Raw genomic sequence first — 20,480 nt, 5'->3', positions numbered from 1 at the left:
AGTTCAAGGTAGGGTTCAAAGTTCGTCCGCCTGCACTCAATCGACTTTTCAGGGCTAAAACTGAGCACATCTTAATGGACACGCACGAGCAAGCAAGACAATGAACCTGACTGCAGAGAACCACAGGATTGCTCTTAGAGATGGCAACCAAATCCCGTTGCTGGGATTGGGCACATACGGAGACCCTCGGACGGTGAGGACGAGGAGGACAGCTGAGTGTTTGGATTTTTGCTAACAAGCCAGAAGCTCTCAAATGTTCCTTCTTTCTCCCTCTCCACCTAGACACCAAAGGGAATAGCTTTGGATTGTGTCAAGCAGGCCATCGATGTGGGCTACAGGCACTTTGATGGAGCTTTGGTGTATTTTAATGAACATGAGGTGGGTCAAGCCATCAGGGAAAAGATTGCCGATGGAACTGTGAGAAGAGAGGACATCTTTTACTGCGGCAAGGTAATTTTAGTACATGCTGTTAATTTATTTATTTTTTAATCAAAACATGTTATGTATGTCATGTAATTTTCCAGCTTTGGAATACCTTCCATCCACCAAAGCTAGTGAGACCAACTTTGGAGAAGACCCTGAAGGCACTAAAACTGGACTATGTGGATCTCTACATTATCGAACTTCCAATGGCCTTTAAGGTTGCGAGCACACTTACCTAATCAATAAGAGCCAATACAATGATAAAAGGCCTTTGATCGCTTTTCAGCCCGGGAATGATTTCTATCCCAAAGACCAGAATGGAAAGTACATCTACCACCACACAGATCTTTGTGCAACTTGGGAGGTATTGAATCAATTTCATTTAATTATTGTTACCTTGCATTAATTGACGTTCAGAGTGTGTAATTCCTCTTCAGAAGTTCTATCAGTTGGTATTGATTATTTCCTGTTTAGGCTTTAGAGGCATGTGTAGATGCAGGCCTTGTCAAATCTTTGGGAGTGTCCAACTTCAACCGCAGACAACTCGAATTGATTCTCAACAAACCCGGCCTCAAGCACAAGCCCGTATCAAACCAGGTGCTACAAAAATAATCATCTGGGGGTTTTTTTTCACGTTATTGAAGTTGGACTTCTCTGCTCATTCAGAAAAACAAACCTGTGTCTCGTTGGCCAGGTGGAATGTCATCCTTACTTCACACAGCCCAAACTTCTGGACTATTGTCGTCAAAATGACATTGTTATTGTCGGCTACTGTCCGCTCGGTTCCTCCAGAGATGCATCGTGGTATGTGCAGAGATGTTTTATTGCCAGCACAAATATGAACATGAGTGAAGAAAAGTTGGTCGTCATCCCTCGCTTGTTTTGTTTTCGACCGATCATGCGTCGTTTGTGAGCTGCATTTTCCGAAACAGGGTCAATCTGAAATGTCCTCCCATGTTGGAGGACGAGCTGCTCGTGTCCATCGGGAAGAAGTACAACAAGAGTAGCGCTCAGGTGGCTCTGCGCTTCAATGTCCAACGAGGAGTGGTGGTCATTCCTAAGAGCTTCAACCCACAGCGGATCAAGCATAACTTCCAGGTCTGTGCAAATTTGGCACCAATACTTAGACCTAAACATGCAGTACTACGACTTATGCAAAACGTATCATCAACATTTGGAAGACAGACGACATTGAAGTCAGCTTTGAACGGGCGATTCAACTGTTTCATTCCAGATATTTGATTTTTCACTCACCGAAGAAGAAATGAAAGGAATTGAAGGGCTCAACAAGAACATTCGTTTTGTGGAGCTGCTCATGTAAGAAACATTGACTTTGTACTCTTTCACTGTCTGGAGTTACATGTGTGTGTTGTCATGACACAGGTGGAGCGACCATCCGGAGTACCCGTTTCATGATGAATACTAAATATCGTCACTTTAACAGCGTTGCTCGATTGGAATAAAACAATGGACGACAACTTGTTGGCATTGTGATATGTGAGTTTGATCAATCTTTGATGAGATCCAATTTTAGTCAAAAAATGAGACAAACGTTGTGATGTCAGTCAAATGGAGACCAAACACGAGGAGCAGCACAATGTCAAAGCATACAATTATAATACTTAGTGTTTCATTCGTCATATTTTATTCATTAATGCGTTTATGCATTACTATATGTTTTTAAGACACGCTACGTTCCCGTAGAATGCTTTTTTTGTTTGAATTAAAATGCATATTTTTTTAATGTGTTGCTGAAGGGTCTGTATACAGTTTATTCAGCAGGGGTCGCTGTGGCCATTTTGATGAATGGCTCAGTGTTTACGGAAGTATGAGTGACGTGTCACCCACAGAGCACTGAGGCATTGTGGGTAAAGAAGAAGCCAAGCTAACGGCGGCCGATGCCACTTACGTCGCCCCCGAACGCTATCTGACAAGTACAGTCGATGAATGAAGATACATTTAAAAGGGCGACATGTCATCATAGTTTAACGCCTGCCCTGCTTTGTGAAAGTGGACTTATGTCGGCGTCGTCGCCGTTCTCCTGCGCACCGGCGCTGCAAGCAAACCAGACGGGGGCTCCCGTGCGGATCCACCGCGGCGTTTCCGTGCTCTTTTCCAGGGGAGACAAATAATAATAATAATTAAAAAAAAGTCGCAGCGGATTATTAAACGGAGAGGGAGTGGATGGGTGGCGGCGGTGATCACGTCCGCGCTGCCGTGCCCCGCGTCGCTTGATTTAATTTATTTTTACCCCCTCTTGCGTCCGTCGAACACTCCTTGGGCTCAAAGATGTCGACCAGCAGTCCCGAAGCGGTGAAGAAACTGCTGGAGAACATGCAGACCGACCTGCGCTCGCTTTCCATGGAGTGCAAGAAGAAATTCCCCCCAGTTAAAGAGGTCAGTCTTAGCATAGGCTCTATTTTTACTTCTTTTTTCCTCTACAAGTGTAACCTAACCACCATCACCACCAGCGGGCCTCCTACTGGACGGGTCCGTGAAAAAGTTCGGCCCATGAATAAGCTGCTTGTTCAAACGAGTAGGCTCCGTGCCACGTCAAACTGGGGACATGACATAAGGATAGGGCCCGACCCAATCCTGTTCACGTACTTTTCTAATTTGATTAATTTTCCATGCATAGTTTAATCCGTAACCCAGAATGTCCCTGTGTGTATTGTCAACAGATCTTTGCAAAATCAATTAATAACTTGTCTGACTATAACTGGATGATACAATTTCTTTCTGCTAGCCAAAGTTTGAACTGTTTATAATTTAGTCATCAGCAAGAGACGTGGGTTATTTTGGCAAGCCAGACTGGTTTCTATCCAAAAAGCAGAGAACGCGCTTACACATTGTCAGATTTTTTTTTCCTGACTGTCCGAATTGGAGAAGGCAGGACTGTCTTAGCTTTCTCTGTGACAAAAACAACCCAAATTGATGAGAAAGGGTCTAATGACTCCATCATTGAAGTATTAAATAAAAGTGTGGGTTGGGTAATCATTTCTAAAACGATTCGATAGTGACAACCCTAATTAAATGCTGCATTGATGTTGAGTTTAATGACAGCTATATCGAGAGTGATGGTGCAGCGGTTCGCTCGTCTCGACTCCTTTGCAGGCAATTTATAGGAATACGAGCGTGAACAGTAAGCCTCCCTGTGCCTAAGATTACATTTTATTTTGAGAAAAATGTCCACGTACTCGTAAACTTGTTCCAAATTATTTTATTCCCCTTCAATTATCTGTTCTGTTGTGCCATTCCTCCACTTGGTGTGTGTGTGTGTGAGTTTGTGGCTATTGTTGTGAGTCACAGAGGAGACAAGGCAGGCTTTATGACACCACAAAGCTCCTCAACAAACACAAATCCCCTTTATCGTTCATTTGCTCGGCTTGTATCACTCCACAAGGCTGCTTAGAAAATCATTTCTACTCCGCCCAGCCTTAGTTGAGTCTGTTTCCTACTCATTATATCAACGACTGTATGAAAACATTTTTTTCCCCTTCATTTTCCAAAAAACGTGAATAAGTCAATTCATGGAACAGAATATATTTGATCACAGAAGTCTTCAAATGAAAGAGACCTCAAATTTGAGCAACATGTGGAAGAATTTGTAACACTTTGTTGATGTTGTTAACGTGTGAAAAAAATAACAAGGCTTGTCATCGTTCCAGGAATCTGCTGAATTTGGACACTTACATCAGTGTCTGTGTGCCGCTTCCTTGTCAAATAGATGAGCAGACGGGAATCACTTCTGCTTTCAAATTCTTCCCCAAATGCGCTCGTATTGTTATAAATAACCTGAGGGCTCTTGAATACCATCTTTCACAGAGGCTCTTATGTGACGTTGGTAAAAGCTGTTCACAGGCAACTGGAAAGCTTCAAACACCACTTTCTTTCTGAGCAAGTGGTGAGAGTTGAATCCCCGAGTTTTCCTTTAGGCTTCTGTGGAAAGAAAATGACTTTTCTAGAATTAGAACACCCTCAAGCTTGACTTAAATTCAAGCATCAGTTCAAATTACTCACAATTGCCTCGTGCAAATGCCAAAACACAACTTGGGTTACCATGACGACCCACTTTGTGACTTTTCTGACCCTTGTTGTGATAACAATATCTCACCACCTTACAATGACATTATAATCATCATTTTCATGTTACATAGGAATGCATTTGTAACATTTTTTCAAATCATTAATGGAATAAAAGAAGTGCCCCGTCCTCTCTGCAGAGAAGTAAACAGTGCGAGGAAATAACACTCAACAAGACAGATGTTGCCTCATTTAAAAAAAGTAGTTTGTGGTTTTTCCTTCGAGGTTCATGTCCATCTCCAAATTATATACCACGAAAAAGGGTTTACTATGGCAGCGACTCTGTATGAAATGTTGCTGTGCTTTTTTTATTGCACTTGAACCCAATTGCTTTCTTTCTCCCCCTTAGGCGGCTGAGTCTGGCATTGTGAAGATTAAGACAATTGCAGCGAGAAATACCGACATACTAGCTGGTGAGTGAATCTGCTCACTCTTGCTTGCCGGGCGGGCTTCGGTATCCTTTTGAGCCTTAAGCAGGGTGCACACTACACCCAATTTTTTTTTTTTTTTTTTTAAGGGCAGCTTAACTAAACTCTGACACGTTCACTAGCATCTGTTTTTTTCTATACTGTCGGCCATTTTGGAACGTTTCCCCGATACTTCAAGATCCACAGAATATCGTCTTTAACCAGAAAAAAAGTTTTTATTTTTTAGTAATCAACTGTCGAACTTTCTTGGTTTGGCTAAAAATGCGTGTTTCTGACTGAATTTGAGAAAAAACAATTTTCATGAAAAGAACCGTCACTCAGATGCTAATATTTGTTCGCTTTTGTGTCTCATCAAATAATAAAACAATAAATCCACACATGCCACTAAAAAAAGATGCTGACTGAGTCCACCAGTCTTAGTTGGATGGTCATTCACCATCGGCCCTTTTCTGACTTATCTCAAAAGGAATCTGGCCAATTGTTGTATAGACTGCTTGGGTGACCTCAAAACGATCAAAGAGGATCTCGCGGAGTGGAAGCAAACCGAGCAGAACACGTAGAAGGATCTTCTTTGTTGTGACATTTCAAGCACAAGGCTCTCCCTCAGACTTAAGATTTGAGGCGCTTTAAACAACACAGCTAATTCTGATCTCACTTAAAAGGAGAACTTTGAATCAAGTCGTGGGTCCCCCTCTGTGTCTTGGAATTCCCAAAATACTAAATGACGTTGACATGTTTTTTTTTTTTCTTCTGCAGCTCTGAAGGAGAATAGCTCCGAAGTGGTGCAGCCTTTCTTGATGGGCTGCGGCACCAAAGAGCCTAAAATTACCCAGCTGTGTCTGGCTGCCATCCAGAGGCTCATGTCCCACGAGGTGGTTTCTGAGGTGAGGACAGCGGCGAGTTAGACAGGCGACCTCCTTAATGCAAATGCAGACAGCACACCAAGGCTGATGCCCGAGGTCATAGAGGCCATGAAGATGATCTGGCCCGAGGACATTCTGTCATGACTTATTTGTGTCATCCTGCTTCACCCGAGGAAACACACACATAGCTCTTGTTTTGAATCAGGTGTTCCTAATTTTGTGGACACTGTGTCTATGAGTGCCCTTCCTGATATTCCTTGAATATTTCAATCAAATCAGTTTTAATATGTCACATAGACAACCCAAATAGATGCTAAATATAATTAATTTGATTTATTGATGAAAAAAAAAAAAAGAAAAATCTCACAGACACCAAGGGTAAAAATCACACCGGCGGCCATTAAAAAACAACTGGCTCCTCTTGAGGGACTGCATGAACAGCTGCGGCACCCATGAAAGCACAGATATGTCAGCATCACTTCAAATGAAGCGCAAAGCATCATCTGGTCCTTTTGCACGCATGATAAAAGTTTGGTGGCATTTGTTGTCGCAGGCGGCGGCGGGCAACATCATCAACATGCTCTGGCAGCTGATGGAGAACGGTTTGGAGGAGCTGAAGCTCCTGCAAACCGTGCTGGTACTGCTGACCACCAATACGGTGGTCCACGACGAAGTACTTTCCAAGGTCGAGTCACACCCGCACACACACAATGCTCACATTGAACTTGGGTCACATTAAATCAACATTTGCATGCTGTTGTTGTGTGCTTTGCAGGCCATTGTGCTTTGTTTCCGGCTCCACTTCACCAAGGACAACATCACTAACAACACGGCGGCCGCCACCGTCCGCCAGGTGGTCACTGTGGTCTTCGAGAGGATGGTGGCTGAGGACGAGCGTTTCAAAGGTCCCGACTCGAATGCCGGGCAATGGGGCTGTGACTGTTTTTGTTACATTCCAGAGTCAAACATTTTTTGCACAACTCTTATATCAGTTCTGTGTTTGTCTCAGGTATCGTGGACCAGCCTCCTCCTGTCCAGGGCAATACCAATAGGCGGTCTGTCACCACCTTGAGGCCGAGTGCCAAAGACGCATACATGCTCTTCCAGGTATGTCCACAAGGGGGCGGCAGCCACCTTCATAGCTGTATGCACTATTGACATCGCTCTTGACTGCTCTTCATCTGTGTAGCTATGTGAACAGAAGACTCATAACTTGAACAACTTGCAAATAGCATCACTCATACTCTTGCTGAACACACTGCTCATTATTTGCCCGCCCCACCCTTTTCAGGACCTGTGTCAGCTGGTGAACGCAGACGCCCCCTACTGGCTGGTGGGGATGACGGAGATGACGCGGACGTTTGGCCTGGAGCTGCTGGAGTCGGTCCTCAACGATTTCCCTGGCGTGTTCCTACAGGTGCTTCCGTTGAATTTCAAGTGTTTTTATTGAACGGATCCCACGAGGGGGGATCTGTTGCTACATCTGTCACAGCATTAGACAACATGTTTAAATATTAATATTGTTTGCTTAAAAAAAAAAAAAAAAAAAAAGTCTCATGATCAGTTTCCTCTCTTTCAGCACCAAGAGTTCAGCTTCTTGCTGAAGGAGCGCGTGTGTCCGCTGGTCATCAAGCTCTTCTCACCCAACATCAAGTTCCGACAGGGCAGCAGCAGCGCCGCCTCGCCGGCTCCCGTGGAGAAGCCCTACTTCCCCATCTGCATGCGGCTGCTGCGCGTGGTCTCCGTGCTCATCAAGCACTTCTACAGCCTGCTGGTACGAGCGTGCCAAAGCTGCTCACTATGGCTGCCGTTCTGGATCAGAGGTTTCCTCAAGAGGGGAAGCTCATGTTCTTAGTTGGAATGGTGAAACGATTACTTCTCATCGGGGCTTTTCAAGAGAATGATTTAATATAATAATGATATAATGATAATATTATAGTTTGGTGTTATTTGATGGTGTGGGTTTTTTTTTTCCCCTTCCATCTTCCTGACTTGAATTTTCTTTCTCTAGGTAACAGAGTGTGAGATCTTCCTGTCTCTGCTTGTAAAGTTTCTGGATGGGGAAAAGCCACAGTGGCTCAGAGCTGTGGCCGTGGAGTCGGTACATAGGCTGTGTGTGCAGCCACATTTATTACGGTAAGCGCAGGCTTTTGTTTAAAAAAAAAAAAAAAATAGGGCGTTCACAGACTAGTCAACTCATCCACTTGTCAACTTTCCCACCAATTCTCATCATGTATTTTTTTTTATTATAGTGACTGAAAAAGATGTCACAAGCGAATCTTTGACTTGACTTTTAATCACATTTAGTGTCGTCTTAAAATCTGAAGTCAAACTAATAAATATGGTAATTAAGTGCGGATGAGTCATTTATAGGTAGTCCTTCCAAAAGTCATTTTTGAATCCCTCCTTTTGTTCTAGTTCCTTCTGCCAATCGTATGACATGAAGCAGCACTCCACCAAGGTGTTCCGAGACATTGTCAATGCCCTGGGCTCCTTTATCCAGTCCCTCTTCATCGTTCCTAATGTGGGCAATGCGTCAGCTGTCGGTGCACCAGCTGGTATGATGTTGGGCTTTTTTGAGACCTTGCCATTTACAAATGACTAGTGCCGTACCCGCATGGATATTTAGTTTTAAATTGATTTATTTTCCCCACTTGTAGAAAAGGCTCAATAAAATCAATCATCCGCCAAGACATATATCAAGTCTGTTACAAACTGTTTTAGGTGGCTCTGGATCAGGTCCCCAGGGTACAGCTCAGGGCGGTCCAGGCCCAGGGGGCGTCAGCGGGACCCTGACTACCCAGGCTGCATTTGAATACCGCGGCACCTGGATCCCCCTGATGACCGTCAGCGCCCAAGGCAGCGCCAAGGCCACCTAGTGAGACTCCACCGAAACTGCTCTGTTCGTGCCACACGTAACATTCTTTAACGTTCACATTTCCGCCAGCCTGGAAATGCTGGACAAAGTGGAGCCGCCGTCCATCCCCGAGGGTTACGCCATGTCAGTCGCTTTCAGCGGCCTCCTGGACCTGGTTCGAGGCATTACCACCATGATTGAAAAGGAGCTGACAGCAGAGGAGGAGGCGGCGGCTGAGTCCAGGGAGGCTCAGCCCGACCACAACTGGCAGCCACCACCTGGTGAGACGTGGAAATTAAGTTGCGTTTTTTTGGGTCATCTTCCGATGTCAGGCTGGATTTTGGTATAATGGGCATTCATGATGGTCTTCTGCCTTGTGTGTCTCAGGAGCTCATCTGGTGTGGGAGGAGATGGTCAGTGCCTGCTGGTGCGGTCTGCTCGCCGCCTTGTCTTTGCTGCTCGATGCCAGGTAAATGAACGAGCGCTATCTTCAATGAAGTCCTTGGCTCTGCCAGGCGTCAAGTACACAGAGCACATCTGCTTGTTTGCAGCACCGACGAGACTGCCACGGAGAACATCCTGAAGGCCGAGCTGACCATGGCCTCGCTCTGCGGTCGCTTGGGCCTGGTGACTCCGCGCGACGCCTTCATCACGGCCATCTGCAAGGCTTCTCTTCCGCCGCACTACGCGCTGACCGTTCTCAGCAGCAACGCCGCCAACTTGTCCAGCAAAGGTAGCGGAAGCCGATACCTAAAAATGCAACCTGATGTTTGATGAAATTTGCGCCTGCAGTCATGTGTATTGATGTTAAATTAATGAGTTTTGCGTATCCTCATGGTTTGAAGTGTGCGCTGTTCAGCTGAGTTTCTCGTGTAAACTCTCGGCGTGTGGCGCACCCCCGGTGCTCGTCTCTTATTGCGGTAATCCATAACGTTCTGCCGTGACTTCTAATTAAGACGGCGCCTGGGGAGTGTTCAAACGTGCACACGCAGCTTCTTTCAAAAAGCCCCCCTTAGACATTTACTATTTGCATATTAGCTTGTATAGATAAAGCCGGCTAATTGGTCTGCACATGTTGAGTTGATTAAAAGAGCTTCTCCTGCAGGCTTTCAGTGTTTGTTATAACACAACCCATCTTGTGTGTGTGTGTGTGTGTGTGTGTGTGTGTGTGTGTGTGTGTGTGTGTGTGTGTGTGTGTGTGTGTGTGTGTGTGTGTGTGTGTGTTTTTCTTTCTACAGCCTACTCAATTCAGGGCCAGAATGTGCAAATTATCAGCCCCTCAAGCGAGTCTCATCAGCAGGTGGTAGCCGTCGGGCAACCACTCAGCGCCCAGCCCCAAGGAACCGTTGTGGTAGGGAACTACCGTGTCATCATTTTTGATCGACAGACGTAACCAATAATAATAATAATAATAATAACTTAAGACAGTGACTTTGGTTTCCCCTCCCTCAAATGGGTCTTTGTTCCGACGTAATGGACGACGTTTCTCACTGTGCGTTTCTGTCAAAGCTGACGGCCAAGAACATTCAGTGCATGCGGACGCTGTTGAACCTGGCCCACTGCCACGGCGCCGTGCTGGGCACCTCCTGGCAACTGGTTCTGGCCACACTGCAGGTACAGCCACCCACCGTGCTTTTAAAAAAAAAAGAACGGTTTCATTTATTTTGATGTTAATTTGAAGGTGTTTTCACACATAGTCAAGTTTATTTATATAGCCTTTAATCATAGAAACATTCATTAAAATGCATTAAGTTAAAAAAAAAAAAAAACACTGATAATCACTTGTTTTCCTTGAAAAAATTGAAAAGTGGAGAACACACGCGGTGCAGCGATGCACGTCGGCAGACAATATAACAATAGTCATCTATTTTGTCTCTACAAAAATACAAATATTATTGCATCTTACAGTTGTGAAACGGTTTTGTGTGTTTATCATATTGACCCCTGGTAGACAGAGGTTGAAAACAATACACAAACAATACAAAGTCTTATGAGTCTTTTTTTCAGAAACACTTTGATTTTTAATTCAGTAAATGATTGTCGTTTTGATTCTAGCACTTAGTGTGGATCCTGGGACTAAAGCCAAGCGTAGGCGGTGCCCTCAAACCCGGCAGAGCCGTGGAGGGACCCACTACGGTACGCTGGCCTGCAACATTCTCTATACGCCTGTGATGGTGCATTTTCTGAGCATGATTTTATCTCCATCCCATTAAGGTGCTGACCACGGCTGTGATGACCGACTTACCGGTCATCTCCAACATTCTCTCCAGGCTTTTTGAGAGCTCCCAGTGAGAACACATATTGTAGTAACTAATTCCAATCAAGTTATGCTATCATGACTGAAATGTCTGTACGTATGTGTGCTCTAGGTACTTGGATGATGTTTCCCTTCATCATTTGATCAATGCTTTATGTTCTCTTTCGCTGGAAGCGATGGAAATGGCCTACGGGACCAACAAGGTATTGAGCACGCGTGCCTTTAAGTCACAGGGCTGTCAAAGATACGGCCCGCCACAACATTTTAGTTGGCCCGCGAAGACAAATTGTGCATCGAATTCATGTCAATTCCAAAATTTCAAATTGTTTTCACTTAAAAAAAAAAAAAAAAGCAAAAAAATGGACCTTGTCTCGCACCCAGGAGCCGTCGCTGTTCGCCGTGGCCAAGCTGCTTGAGACGGGGCTGGTGAACATGGATCGCATCGAGATTCTCTGGAGGCCTCTGACTGGACATTTACTGGAGGTAACATAAAACGCAATATTTGACCCCATCGCTGTTTTTCTGTGCGTGTCTGCATGCTAAATTGAAATAAGACAAATGCTTTGACCTTTCATATCAGGGAGTTGAGTCTCCCGCTAGTGAGGAAAGGTTTTTTTTCATATTTTCTTTCTTATCTCCCCCCTCTCTTTTGCATTCCTGTCTGTTTTGCAGAAGGTAAGTGACGACACACTCATCCAAACTTCCTTGGCCTTTCATTCTTTGTGCTTTTTTTTTTTTTGCTCTCTCCCCCGGTCCTTATCTTCTCCCTGTCATCATGTCGGGAGTGACGTCGCTGCTATACAATGTGTCCACTGTGCTTAGTCTTCAGTTTGCAAATTTTTTTTGCCACCGAAGCAGGATCTGGCTCTGTCTTTTTTTAATTTTTTTTTTGTCTGCAGGCTTCACATTTCCGTGCTAAAAAAAACAGACAACAATTTTAAGAAAGATCTCATCTATTTTATCTCTGACAATATTGATGAAGCCGTATCGTTAGCATAATAGCATAATTGCCCCGGGCCATTTTTCCGATTGCACCTATTGAACCATCAGATGGATTATTAAAGAAAAAAATACACAAAACTTACTTGTAATTTTTGTTACTATTGTGATAGTAAGAATGTCTTTTGGGCGATTATGTTATTAGTCCAACGATAGTCATCTTTAACACCTTTTGTCTGTGTGGACACGGCGCCATTCTCATGTCTATACAAACGTGATTTGATTACATTTGTATTTGGCAAGCAACTCTATTTTATCATCATCCGTTTTGCTTCACACACACACACCGCACACGCCTACACTGAAATCTGCTGGGAAACGGATCGCTCCTTTCAACCTCCCTTGCAATCGGCGCTGATGCAGCGGCAAAGAAAAAACGCACACAAATCCACCCACGCGTTCACAAACACACACAGGCATGTTTGCATTTGTGCGTATGATGTGACGTGTCCCGCAGGTCTGCCAGCACCCCAACTCCAGGATGAGAGAGTGGGGGGCCGAGGCCTTGACGGCCCTCATTAAAGCCGGCCTGGACTACAAACACGAGCCGCCTCTCGGACAGAATCAGGTAGTCAAACCCTCAGGTCCAACTCAGAAAGCAGAGTATGCTCAGCTATCTCCCTGATAGCAAGTGCCCTTGTTTTTAAAAAAAACATATTTATTTAAATATTGTATATTTATAAAATATTATTTAAATATTTAGTACATGACAAAAAAATTAGATAATCCAAAACTAAATAAAGCTGTGTTTCCTCCAAGCGACTGCAGCTTCTGCTGTTAAATCCGCTGAAGGAGTTGTCCAACGTGCTCCACGCCGACATCCGACAAAAGCAGCTGGAAAGCGTACTGCAAATCCTCCAGAGCCAGGGGGACAGTCTGGGCCCCGGCTGGCCCCTCGTCTTGGGTGTCATAGGAGCTATTCGCAACGATCAAGGGTAAGCGCATGCAGCGAGAGCCTTTTGAATCGAGCAAACCTTTTTTGATATTGACCAACGTGTGCGCTGGGTCCTCAGTGAGTCGTTGATCCGAACAGCCTTCCAGTGCCTGCAGTTGGTGGTGACAGACTTCCTCCCCACCATGCCTTGCACGTGCCTCCAGATTGTTGTGGATGTGGCCGGAAGTTTCGGCCTACAGAACCAGGAGCTCAACATCAGTCTCACCTCAATTGGCCTACTAGTGAGGCTTCACACGCAGTTGTCCAGAAATGTGTGTCGCAACTTACTTCTCCCATTCTTTTAACTGCCGCTTCCTTTCCTGCCATCAGTGGAACATTTCAGATCACTTCTTCCAAAGGGGTGAAGCCATCACAAAAGATTTGGACAGGGAAGAAGAGGCCCAGCAGAAGCAGGCCCGGGAGAAAGGCGAGACCCTCAACAGGCCCTTCCATCCCGCTCCTCCCTTCGACTGCCTGTGGCTCTGCCTCTATGCCAAGTTAGGCGAGCTGTGCGTGGATCCGAGGCCCGCCGTGCGGAAAAGCGCCGGGCAGACATTGTTTTCCACCATCGCTGCGCATGGCACCTTGCTGCATCAGCCGACGTGGCACATTGTGGTCTGGAAGGTAGGCAGAGGAAGCAGCTTATGTTTATTATTTAACAAGATTCTTGCTCCAATGTCCCAAATATGATTTTTTTTTTTTTTTGCCGCCAGGTGTTGTTTCACTTGCTAAACTGCGTCAGGACGTCGTCCACCACGGCGGACAAGGAGAAGATCGAGTCCGGCGGCGGGAACATTCTCATTCACCACTCGCGTGACACAGCAGAGAAACAGTGGGCCGAGACTTGGGTGCTGACTTTGGCCGGGGTCGCCCGGATTTTCAACACCCGGCGGTACCTCCTCCAAAAACTAGGTGGGTCCCAACAAAAATATGGCCAAGTATTATTTAGTCACTGCATTGGTCTTAATGGCCAGAGGTGACAGAGTTTTGTTTCCATGTCACTACAGGTGACTTCTTTGAAGCATGAGGTCCTCCTGACCCACATCCAGTCAGCCGCGCTGAGCAAGAACAATGAAGTGTCCCTCGCTGCCCTCAAGAGCTTTCAAGAGATCCTGCAGATCGTTACCCCTGCGAAAGACTCAGACAAAGCAGGCGACGCGTTTGCCGCTATTGGCGTCCCGCCGGTCCTAATCGATGCCCTCTCGGCGTCCGGTCCTGGCAGACCGCTTGTGCGTTCGGATTCGCTGGTGGAGCGGCTGACCTGCTACAACGGCGCCGAGCTGCAGGCCCCTCCGCCCGGGGAGGAGTCGGCCTTGGAGGACTTAACGTTGTGGTGGTCGGCGTGGAACACGTGGTACCGCACGGGAACGGATAGCACCAGGCCGCCTAGTGGCCAGACGGAGAAGCTCTCCTTCATCCCCAGCCAGCCCTTCCTCACGGCACTCATCCAAATTTTTCCGGCCCTGTACCAGCACATCAAGGCCAACTTCAGCATGGAGGACCTGAAGAAGCTGGGGGTCATCCTTCACGGCGCCGTGTCGGTACCCATCAGCAGCGACGCCTCCCCGTTCATTCTGCCCTCCTACACCGAGGCCGTCCTCACCAGCCTGCAGGAAGCCGTGCTCACTGCTCTGGATGTTTTGCAGAAGGTAAAATATTTTTATTTTTTTTTAAAAACAGCCAATGTCTTAGCAATAAAAAATATATATATATTTATATATATGACAAAATTCTCTTCCAAATCCACGCCACATTGAAACCGTGCGTGGGCCCGCTAAGTGATGTGATGTCGTCATCTACTCGGTGGATGTCAGCAGTGTTTGTTTGTGGCTTCCTTCCCCGCCGCAGGCCATCTGTGTGGGCCCAGAGAACCTGCAGGTCATGTACCCGGCCATCTTTGAACAGCTGCTACTCTTCGTGGAATTCTCCTGCAAGCCTCCGCAGTACGGCAGGATGGAAACCAAACACGTGGCCAATGCCAAATACAACCAGGTAACATTCATTCGACAGTCGGAAACTGACTGACAATCGTGTGCGCCCCCTCCCCCGCCCCATCAGCATTGTGTGTTCAACTTTGGAAGTTCCACTTGAGTTTTCAAATCCAGCATGCGCTTCCTCGTCGTCCTCATAACGCTGGGCAGGCTGAGAGAATGACGCCATTCAGTTTTTCCCGGTACTAACCCCAGACTCCCCTCCCCCCTCGATTTTGATCCGTCTTGAAATTGTTTAATCGAAAGGGTCAAACTACATTCCTGTCCCGGCCAAACCGATGTCGCGGGTGGTCTATATCTCGCTCTCGTCCAACATTGTCCGGTCGCCGGTCAGACTGAATGTTCCCCCCATAAATCTTGTCTGGACGACGTAACCTCACTGAGACGACAAACAAATTTGAACGTGAAACTTTAATTCCAATCTTTTCTTATTCTGTTTCTGGGACTACTCACTGACCGGATAACCGTTTTAGATCCAGCTCTTTGCGCCGGTGAGTTCCATCCTCCCCCCCCAACCCCCCTGTATTTGTAATCTGCCGTGCTTGCACGACCGCTCATGTTTTCATTCCAGCTTTTCCTGGGTGGGCGGGATGAGCGATGGCACAGCATGAGAGCTTCTCGCTCACTCCACATTCTAACCTCCTATGCAGTGTCATCTCCTCCCAATGCTTGTGGTTTGCTCGGTGTTTGTGTGGTTCTTAAAGGCACTCCCCCCCCCCCCCCCCCCCCCCCTTGTTAGAATCGCCACTGAGATTGAGCTCATTTAAACCCATTTGGAACTTTACATTTGTTTTTCCTTGATTGCACCGGTAGGGGAAAAAAAATATATCCTTTTCAATTTAATTATTTAATCATTTATTTGATTTTATACCCGTTTGGAGCTTTAAATTATTTTTTTTCTTGATTGCACTGGTAGGAAAAAATTCTCCTTTTGATTTTTTTTATTCTAATTATTTAATAATTATTTTATATCCATTTGGAGCTTTAAATATTTTTTTTCGTGATCGCATTGGTAGGAAAAAAATTCTCCTTTTGAATTTGAATTATTTAATAATTATTTTAATTTATACCCATTTGGAGCTTTAAATGAGTAAATTCTTGATTGCACTGGTAGGGAAAAAAAATCTCCTTTTGAATTTGATTTGATTCACTTTTTTTTTTTTTTTATTTTGTTCATATTTGCTTTCTCTGTGGGAGCAGTAGCCTAGCTAGTGACAATGGCTGCATGACTCCACCCACTGCACTTTATTAAACATCGTGCAGTCACGGTCCACCCGCACAACCTAAAATAAACAGCTCGGTTTTGAGCGACACCGTCGTAGAGGTACTCGTTCCACATGTGTGCTTCTTGTTTGTCTGCGCCACAATAATTAAACGTGTTAAACTACCTCCCCGACGGTGTCGTTATCTCGTCATATTGAATTCTACACGAGCGTGGCGATAATTGCTTTTACAAATGTGTGTGAAACTTCCAAATGTCCCTTATTAACTACTCACGCTTTTATTAATATAACATAATACGTGTTGAATAATAACTGTCATTTAATTTAAAATTTTTTTGGTGTGTGTGTGAAATGCAGGCAGAGTGGGTTGCCTTAAACTACGTGCCCTTTGCCGAGCGCTCCCTGGAAGTGCTGGTGGAGCTGTACCACAAAACGGCATGCCATAAGGCAGTCATCAACGAGAAGGTCCTGCAGGGCATCATTAAGGTGGGCCATTACAAACATGCCGCTGAGGAGCAGAACTTGTTTTATGTTCACTGTGGTCTGGATCGTCTCTTAAGTGGCGGGGTTACCAATATATCTCAAGTGTACTTGAATACGTTTTTGGTGGATCTTTACTTATATTTCTGGCATCTTTCAATTTTACTCCATGATGGAAAGTAAACTTCCATTCCAGTGTAGTTTTGTTAGAATAACGCTGAGTCGGCAACCGTTTGGCGAGTGCGCTCCTTGCGGTCTGGTTAAATGATCGCCGTCAAAGCAGGTGTTTTCCATCTGCCGACATCAGCAAAATCTACTTTGGCCTTGCCGCGTCGGGTTTCTCCTAAAGATGTTATAAAGAAATCAGAGTCATTTCATGCGCAGATGTTTTATAGCTTTCCATTTTCAGCGGCAAATCGAAGCTGTTCGATATATTTCCTTTTGAACTTTCCCAGGCTTGCATTTTTCTTGAAGGTATTTTCAAGTGCTGTTTCTAGGCAACGTCAAACCCAAGAGAGTTAATTTGCAGAAAAGCATCTCTGCAGATGGACGTAAATGTCAAGCTCGCTCCTATTTATCTCCATAACAACACGGCCAGCTGTTGCCTGAAAAGAGGACCGCCAAGAAATACAATTTTTCTTGTAATGAATGAAATTGCAGTGACTCGCCAAAATGCTTTCTGTCAGCATTTTCAAAATGGTCGAATGCCCTTAAACGCAGTTACTCGGCCTCATAACTTGTCTTTTCTCTTTAGACGCTGAGGATGCCTCTGGGTTTGAAGTACGCGTGCCCGTCCGAGAGCACTTGGAAGTTGGCCGTCTCCTCCCTGCTCAAGGTTTTATCCGTTGGGCTGCCGGTGGCCCGTCAGCACTCCGCCTCTGGGAAGTTTGACACCATGTGGCCCGAACTGGCCAATGCCTTTGAAGACTTTCTTTTCACCAAAAGGTACGGGCAAAATGTAATTTTATTTTGACGTGCTCTCAGGCTGGGTATGAAGATTTTTTTATTTATTTATTTATTTATTCATTCATTCATTCATTTATTATTTTTGGAGAGCGGTGGGTTCTCAAATGTAATATGAGAGCTCCCTGTAGTGGTAACCAAAAAAAAATCACAGCCTAAGTGCTGTTCACTTGTATTTAACTTTGGTATCAAAAGTTTGAGAATAAGAGATTTACTGGAAATCCGCTATGGGATTCATCCACTTATTTTTACCCTAAAGGCATCTGAGGGAGGGACACTTTCTGCTTTTCACTCTTTAGGTAGTATGTAGGTCAAATTGTCATTTTGATAAAAAAAACTGCAAAGCTGCTCAAAATCAATATTTTAGTGGCTTGCAGCAAAAACTTGACACATTAGAACCACGTCATACCTTATTTATCCCAACGCAGGGCTTTTATGTAAAGCTTTTTCAATTCAGACATTTTTTTTTGTTTGTTTTCCTTTTTGTCCATGAGATGGCACTACTTTTTTTTATTAGCAAAATTTCACACCTTTTACTGGTTTTGGGGCTTACTTGTCTTAATTTTTTCTGTTGTTTTTTACTACCTGGCATTCCAAGTTGCTGCCTTTCCCCAATCCACAAAAGCCACCACACCATTTCTTATTTTCCATCATTTAACCATCTACCATTTTGTGTCATGCCATGTGGCTTGGTTTCAAATTTCCACGTCTGCAAAAACAATCGTGTACAACCGGCATAAAAGAGGAAGACCATCAAGTCGGGCTCTGCTGCTGCTGCTGCTGCAGCAGCAAAGTGCATCTGTATTCCAAGAGGGTTTTTGGTTTTTTTACAGCAACGCTCTCAGCAGTGAAACACGAAACGACGCTCGTAAAGACAACCGAGGCTCCAAACCAAATAAATACACGTGCCAACTGTAACAAAGTAGTAAAGTGGTTCATTGCTGTGCAATCCAGCATGTGAAAGCACCTCTAAAGCTCCGTTGCCATCAACTGCTACATTCAGCAGGAATTGACTAATTAATGAACCGAGAAGATTAGGACAAGACACTACTACACTGACACTAAATGAATCTCCTCAACTGACTTCAGCATAGTTTCTTGGCAGCATGGCACCACTAGATGGCGCTGAAATTATGCTTTTGCCTTAGTCTCTCAATATTCCAGCTCATCCATGGCCAATCACACTCATTGTTGATGTGCTTTACAGCTCGCCTCCTGATAACTTGTCCATTCAGGAATTCCAGAAGAACGAAGCCATTGATGTGGAGGTCGGTCCATCAATACAAATCGTAATGCACGATATTTGACTTGACTTTGTTTTGTGACGCCATCTTTTGTTCTTCTACTATCAATTAGGTGGTCCAGCTGATCAGCTCGGAGATTTTACCTTTTGCCAATTTCATCCCCAAAGACTTTGTGGGTCAGATCATGGCTATGCTCAACAAAGGCTCCATCCACTCACAATCGCCTTCGTTCACAGGTGAGATGGGACCTCCCCACTTGTTTTTAATATCTCAGAAGAGGCGCACGTCTTCACCGTGTCCCTCTCTGTCTCCAAACAGAAGCCGAGATCGACGTGCGCATGCGTGAGGAGTTTTCCAAAGTGTGTTTTGAGACGCTGCTGCAGTTTTCCTTCAGCAACAAAGCGTCCACGCCGCAGGAGGGCTTCATCTCACGCATGGCGCTCTCCGTGCTCCTCAAAAGGTCCCAGGACGTCCTGCAGCGCTACGTGGAGGACGAGCGCTTGAGTGGACGTTGCCCCCTGCCCAGGTAACCACCCGCACCCTGCCCTGCCCCCTCTGGACTTTTATCGAAATCATTATTCCATATATACTTTTCAGGCAACAAGTGACGGAGATCATCTTTGTCCTGAAGGCCATCAGTACTTTGATGGACTCGCTGAAGAAGACCCAACCCGAAAACGGTGTGTACCCCACGTTGAATATGAAAAGTTCCTCTTTTTATTCCTCGGAAGAAAATGTGTCACGTACAATTGGGACCAACTCGTCAAATGACTTTCAATTCCAAGTCGTTTAGTTTGTTCCCAACAAGGTCACTAGTTGAAAATTCTTCCCATTTTTTTTTAAATTTCTCAGCGGATTAATTGGTGACACTTTTCTAAATGGTGTTCTTGAGATGCCCTTCACAATGTTTGCGTGCCTTCATTTTGAGCTGAACTCATTTGCATTGTGCCTGCGGGGATGATTTCTTAGATTGCTTTATTGTGTGTCGTAATCCCCCCCTCCTTAGTGGACGACAAGACGTGGGCTCAGGTGATCGCCTTGTACCCCACTCTGGTGGAGTGCATCACGTGCTCCTCATCGGAGGTGAGCTCAGCGCTGAAAGAAGCCCTGGGGCCCTTCAAGGACTTCATGCAAGCCCCCATCTCCAGAGTCCACAATGGAGACTCCTGACTTTTCTTTTTTTTTTTTTTTAAACGATGAAATCTTGAATGTGTCTTCTTGATCCAGGTGCTTTATAAGTGCACGCACACACACATGAACTCCACTCGAGCCACATCCACAGTGACATAAGGCGACCCAAAGTGACCTGAAAGGCCAAAGCAGACGATTGGTCATTGGCTGTCCCCGGTAACCTCCTCCCTCCATTTTCATAAACAGACTGACCATACTCAATGTACAGCGTGAGGTTGCTGAGGAATCGAGGGGAGAAAGTCGGGCCTTGCTGGTCTGAAAATGAACACATTTTGTGTCTTGCAACAGTGACGATTTTATGCAAGGAAACAAATCCGAGCTGCAACATTCCATGTCATCTTGAGCCAGCCATCTGTGAAGGGATGTACGTACTGAAAATAAATGAGACAGTTCTAAAATCAGTGTGCCTCACGCTCTCTCTATCTTTTATTTTTACACAAAGACTAGACATTAGCCCCTAAAACTATTAAATACTAGCCAATGTGGCAGTTGTCATTTATGCCTGAGCCAGATGAAATCTGCCTGGCAACAAGTTGCCTGTGAC

The 20,480-nt window shown here is 45.2% G+C and overlaps 2 protein-coding genes across 2 annotated transcripts; both read left to right on the top strand.

Moving 5' to 3' along the window:
• The first annotated feature begins 21 nt into the window (after positions 1-21).
• LOC148396776 (aldo-keto reductase family 1 member D1-like) lies at positions 22-1,901 on the top strand. Its single transcript, XM_088377873.1, has 9 exons — positions 22-193; positions 283-450; positions 525-641; positions 710-787; positions 898-1,020; positions 1,118-1,227; positions 1,356-1,521; positions 1,658-1,740; positions 1,807-1,901. Exons 1-9 carry the CDS (start codon positions 101-103, stop codon positions 1,847-1,849), a joined length of 981 nt encoding a protein of 326 aa, XP_088233999.1. The 5' UTR covers positions 22-100; the 3' UTR covers positions 1,850-1,901.
• Positions 1,902-2,262: 361 nt separating this feature from the next.
• mon2 (MON2 homolog, regulator of endosome-to-Golgi trafficking) lies at positions 2,263-20,337 on the top strand. Its single transcript, XM_088377870.1, is given in 36 exon segments — positions 2,263-2,820; positions 4,856-4,919; positions 5,691-5,818; positions 6,351-6,482; positions 6,573-6,702; positions 6,807-6,904; positions 7,089-7,214; positions 7,377-7,571; positions 7,809-7,933; positions 8,216-8,355; positions 8,522-8,675; positions 8,745-8,935; positions 9,042-9,123; positions 9,206-9,387; positions 9,893-10,005; positions 10,164-10,268; positions 10,710-10,790; positions 10,869-10,942; positions 11,024-11,114; positions 11,293-11,394; positions 12,368-12,478; positions 12,670-12,845; positions 12,924-13,086; positions 13,175-13,468; positions 13,558-13,756; positions 13,852-13,867; positions 13,869-14,493; positions 14,693-14,836; positions 15,309-15,326; positions 16,416-16,544; positions 17,293-17,483; positions 18,709-18,769; positions 18,858-18,981; positions 19,064-19,271; positions 19,343-19,425; positions 19,752-20,337. Coding segments are annotated over 36 exon segments (5,127 nt in total). The 5' UTR covers positions 2,263-2,712; the 3' UTR covers positions 19,916-20,337.
• The last annotated feature ends 143 nt before the right edge of the window (positions 20,338-20,480 follow it).

The sequence above is a fragment of the Syngnathus floridae genome, chromosome 6, assembly GCF_059516105.1.
Source record: "Syngnathus floridae isolate MCC-2025c chromosome 6, RoL_Sflo_1.0, whole genome shotgun sequence".
Lineage (NCBI taxonomy): Eukaryota > Metazoa > Chordata > Actinopteri > Syngnathiformes > Syngnathidae > Syngnathus > Syngnathus floridae.
This window is presented reverse-complemented; position numbering and strand designations above follow the sequence as displayed.

What these genes read in the sequence shown, in the direction of transcription:
- LOC148396776 (XM_088377873.1), top strand. Translation starts at nt 101, where the DNA reads ATGAACCTGACTGCAGAGAACCACAGGATTGCTCTTAGAGATGGCAAC. An exon ending in AACTTCCAATGGCCTTTAAG is followed by an intron (nt 642 to 709) that starts GTTGCGAGCACA and finishes ATCGCTTTTCAG; the next exon opens with CCCGGGAATGATTTCTATCC. An exon ending in TCCTCCAGAGATGCATCGTG is followed by an intron (nt 1,228 to 1,355) that starts GTATGTGCAGAG and finishes TTTCCGAAACAG; the next exon opens with GGTCAATCTGAAATGTCCTC.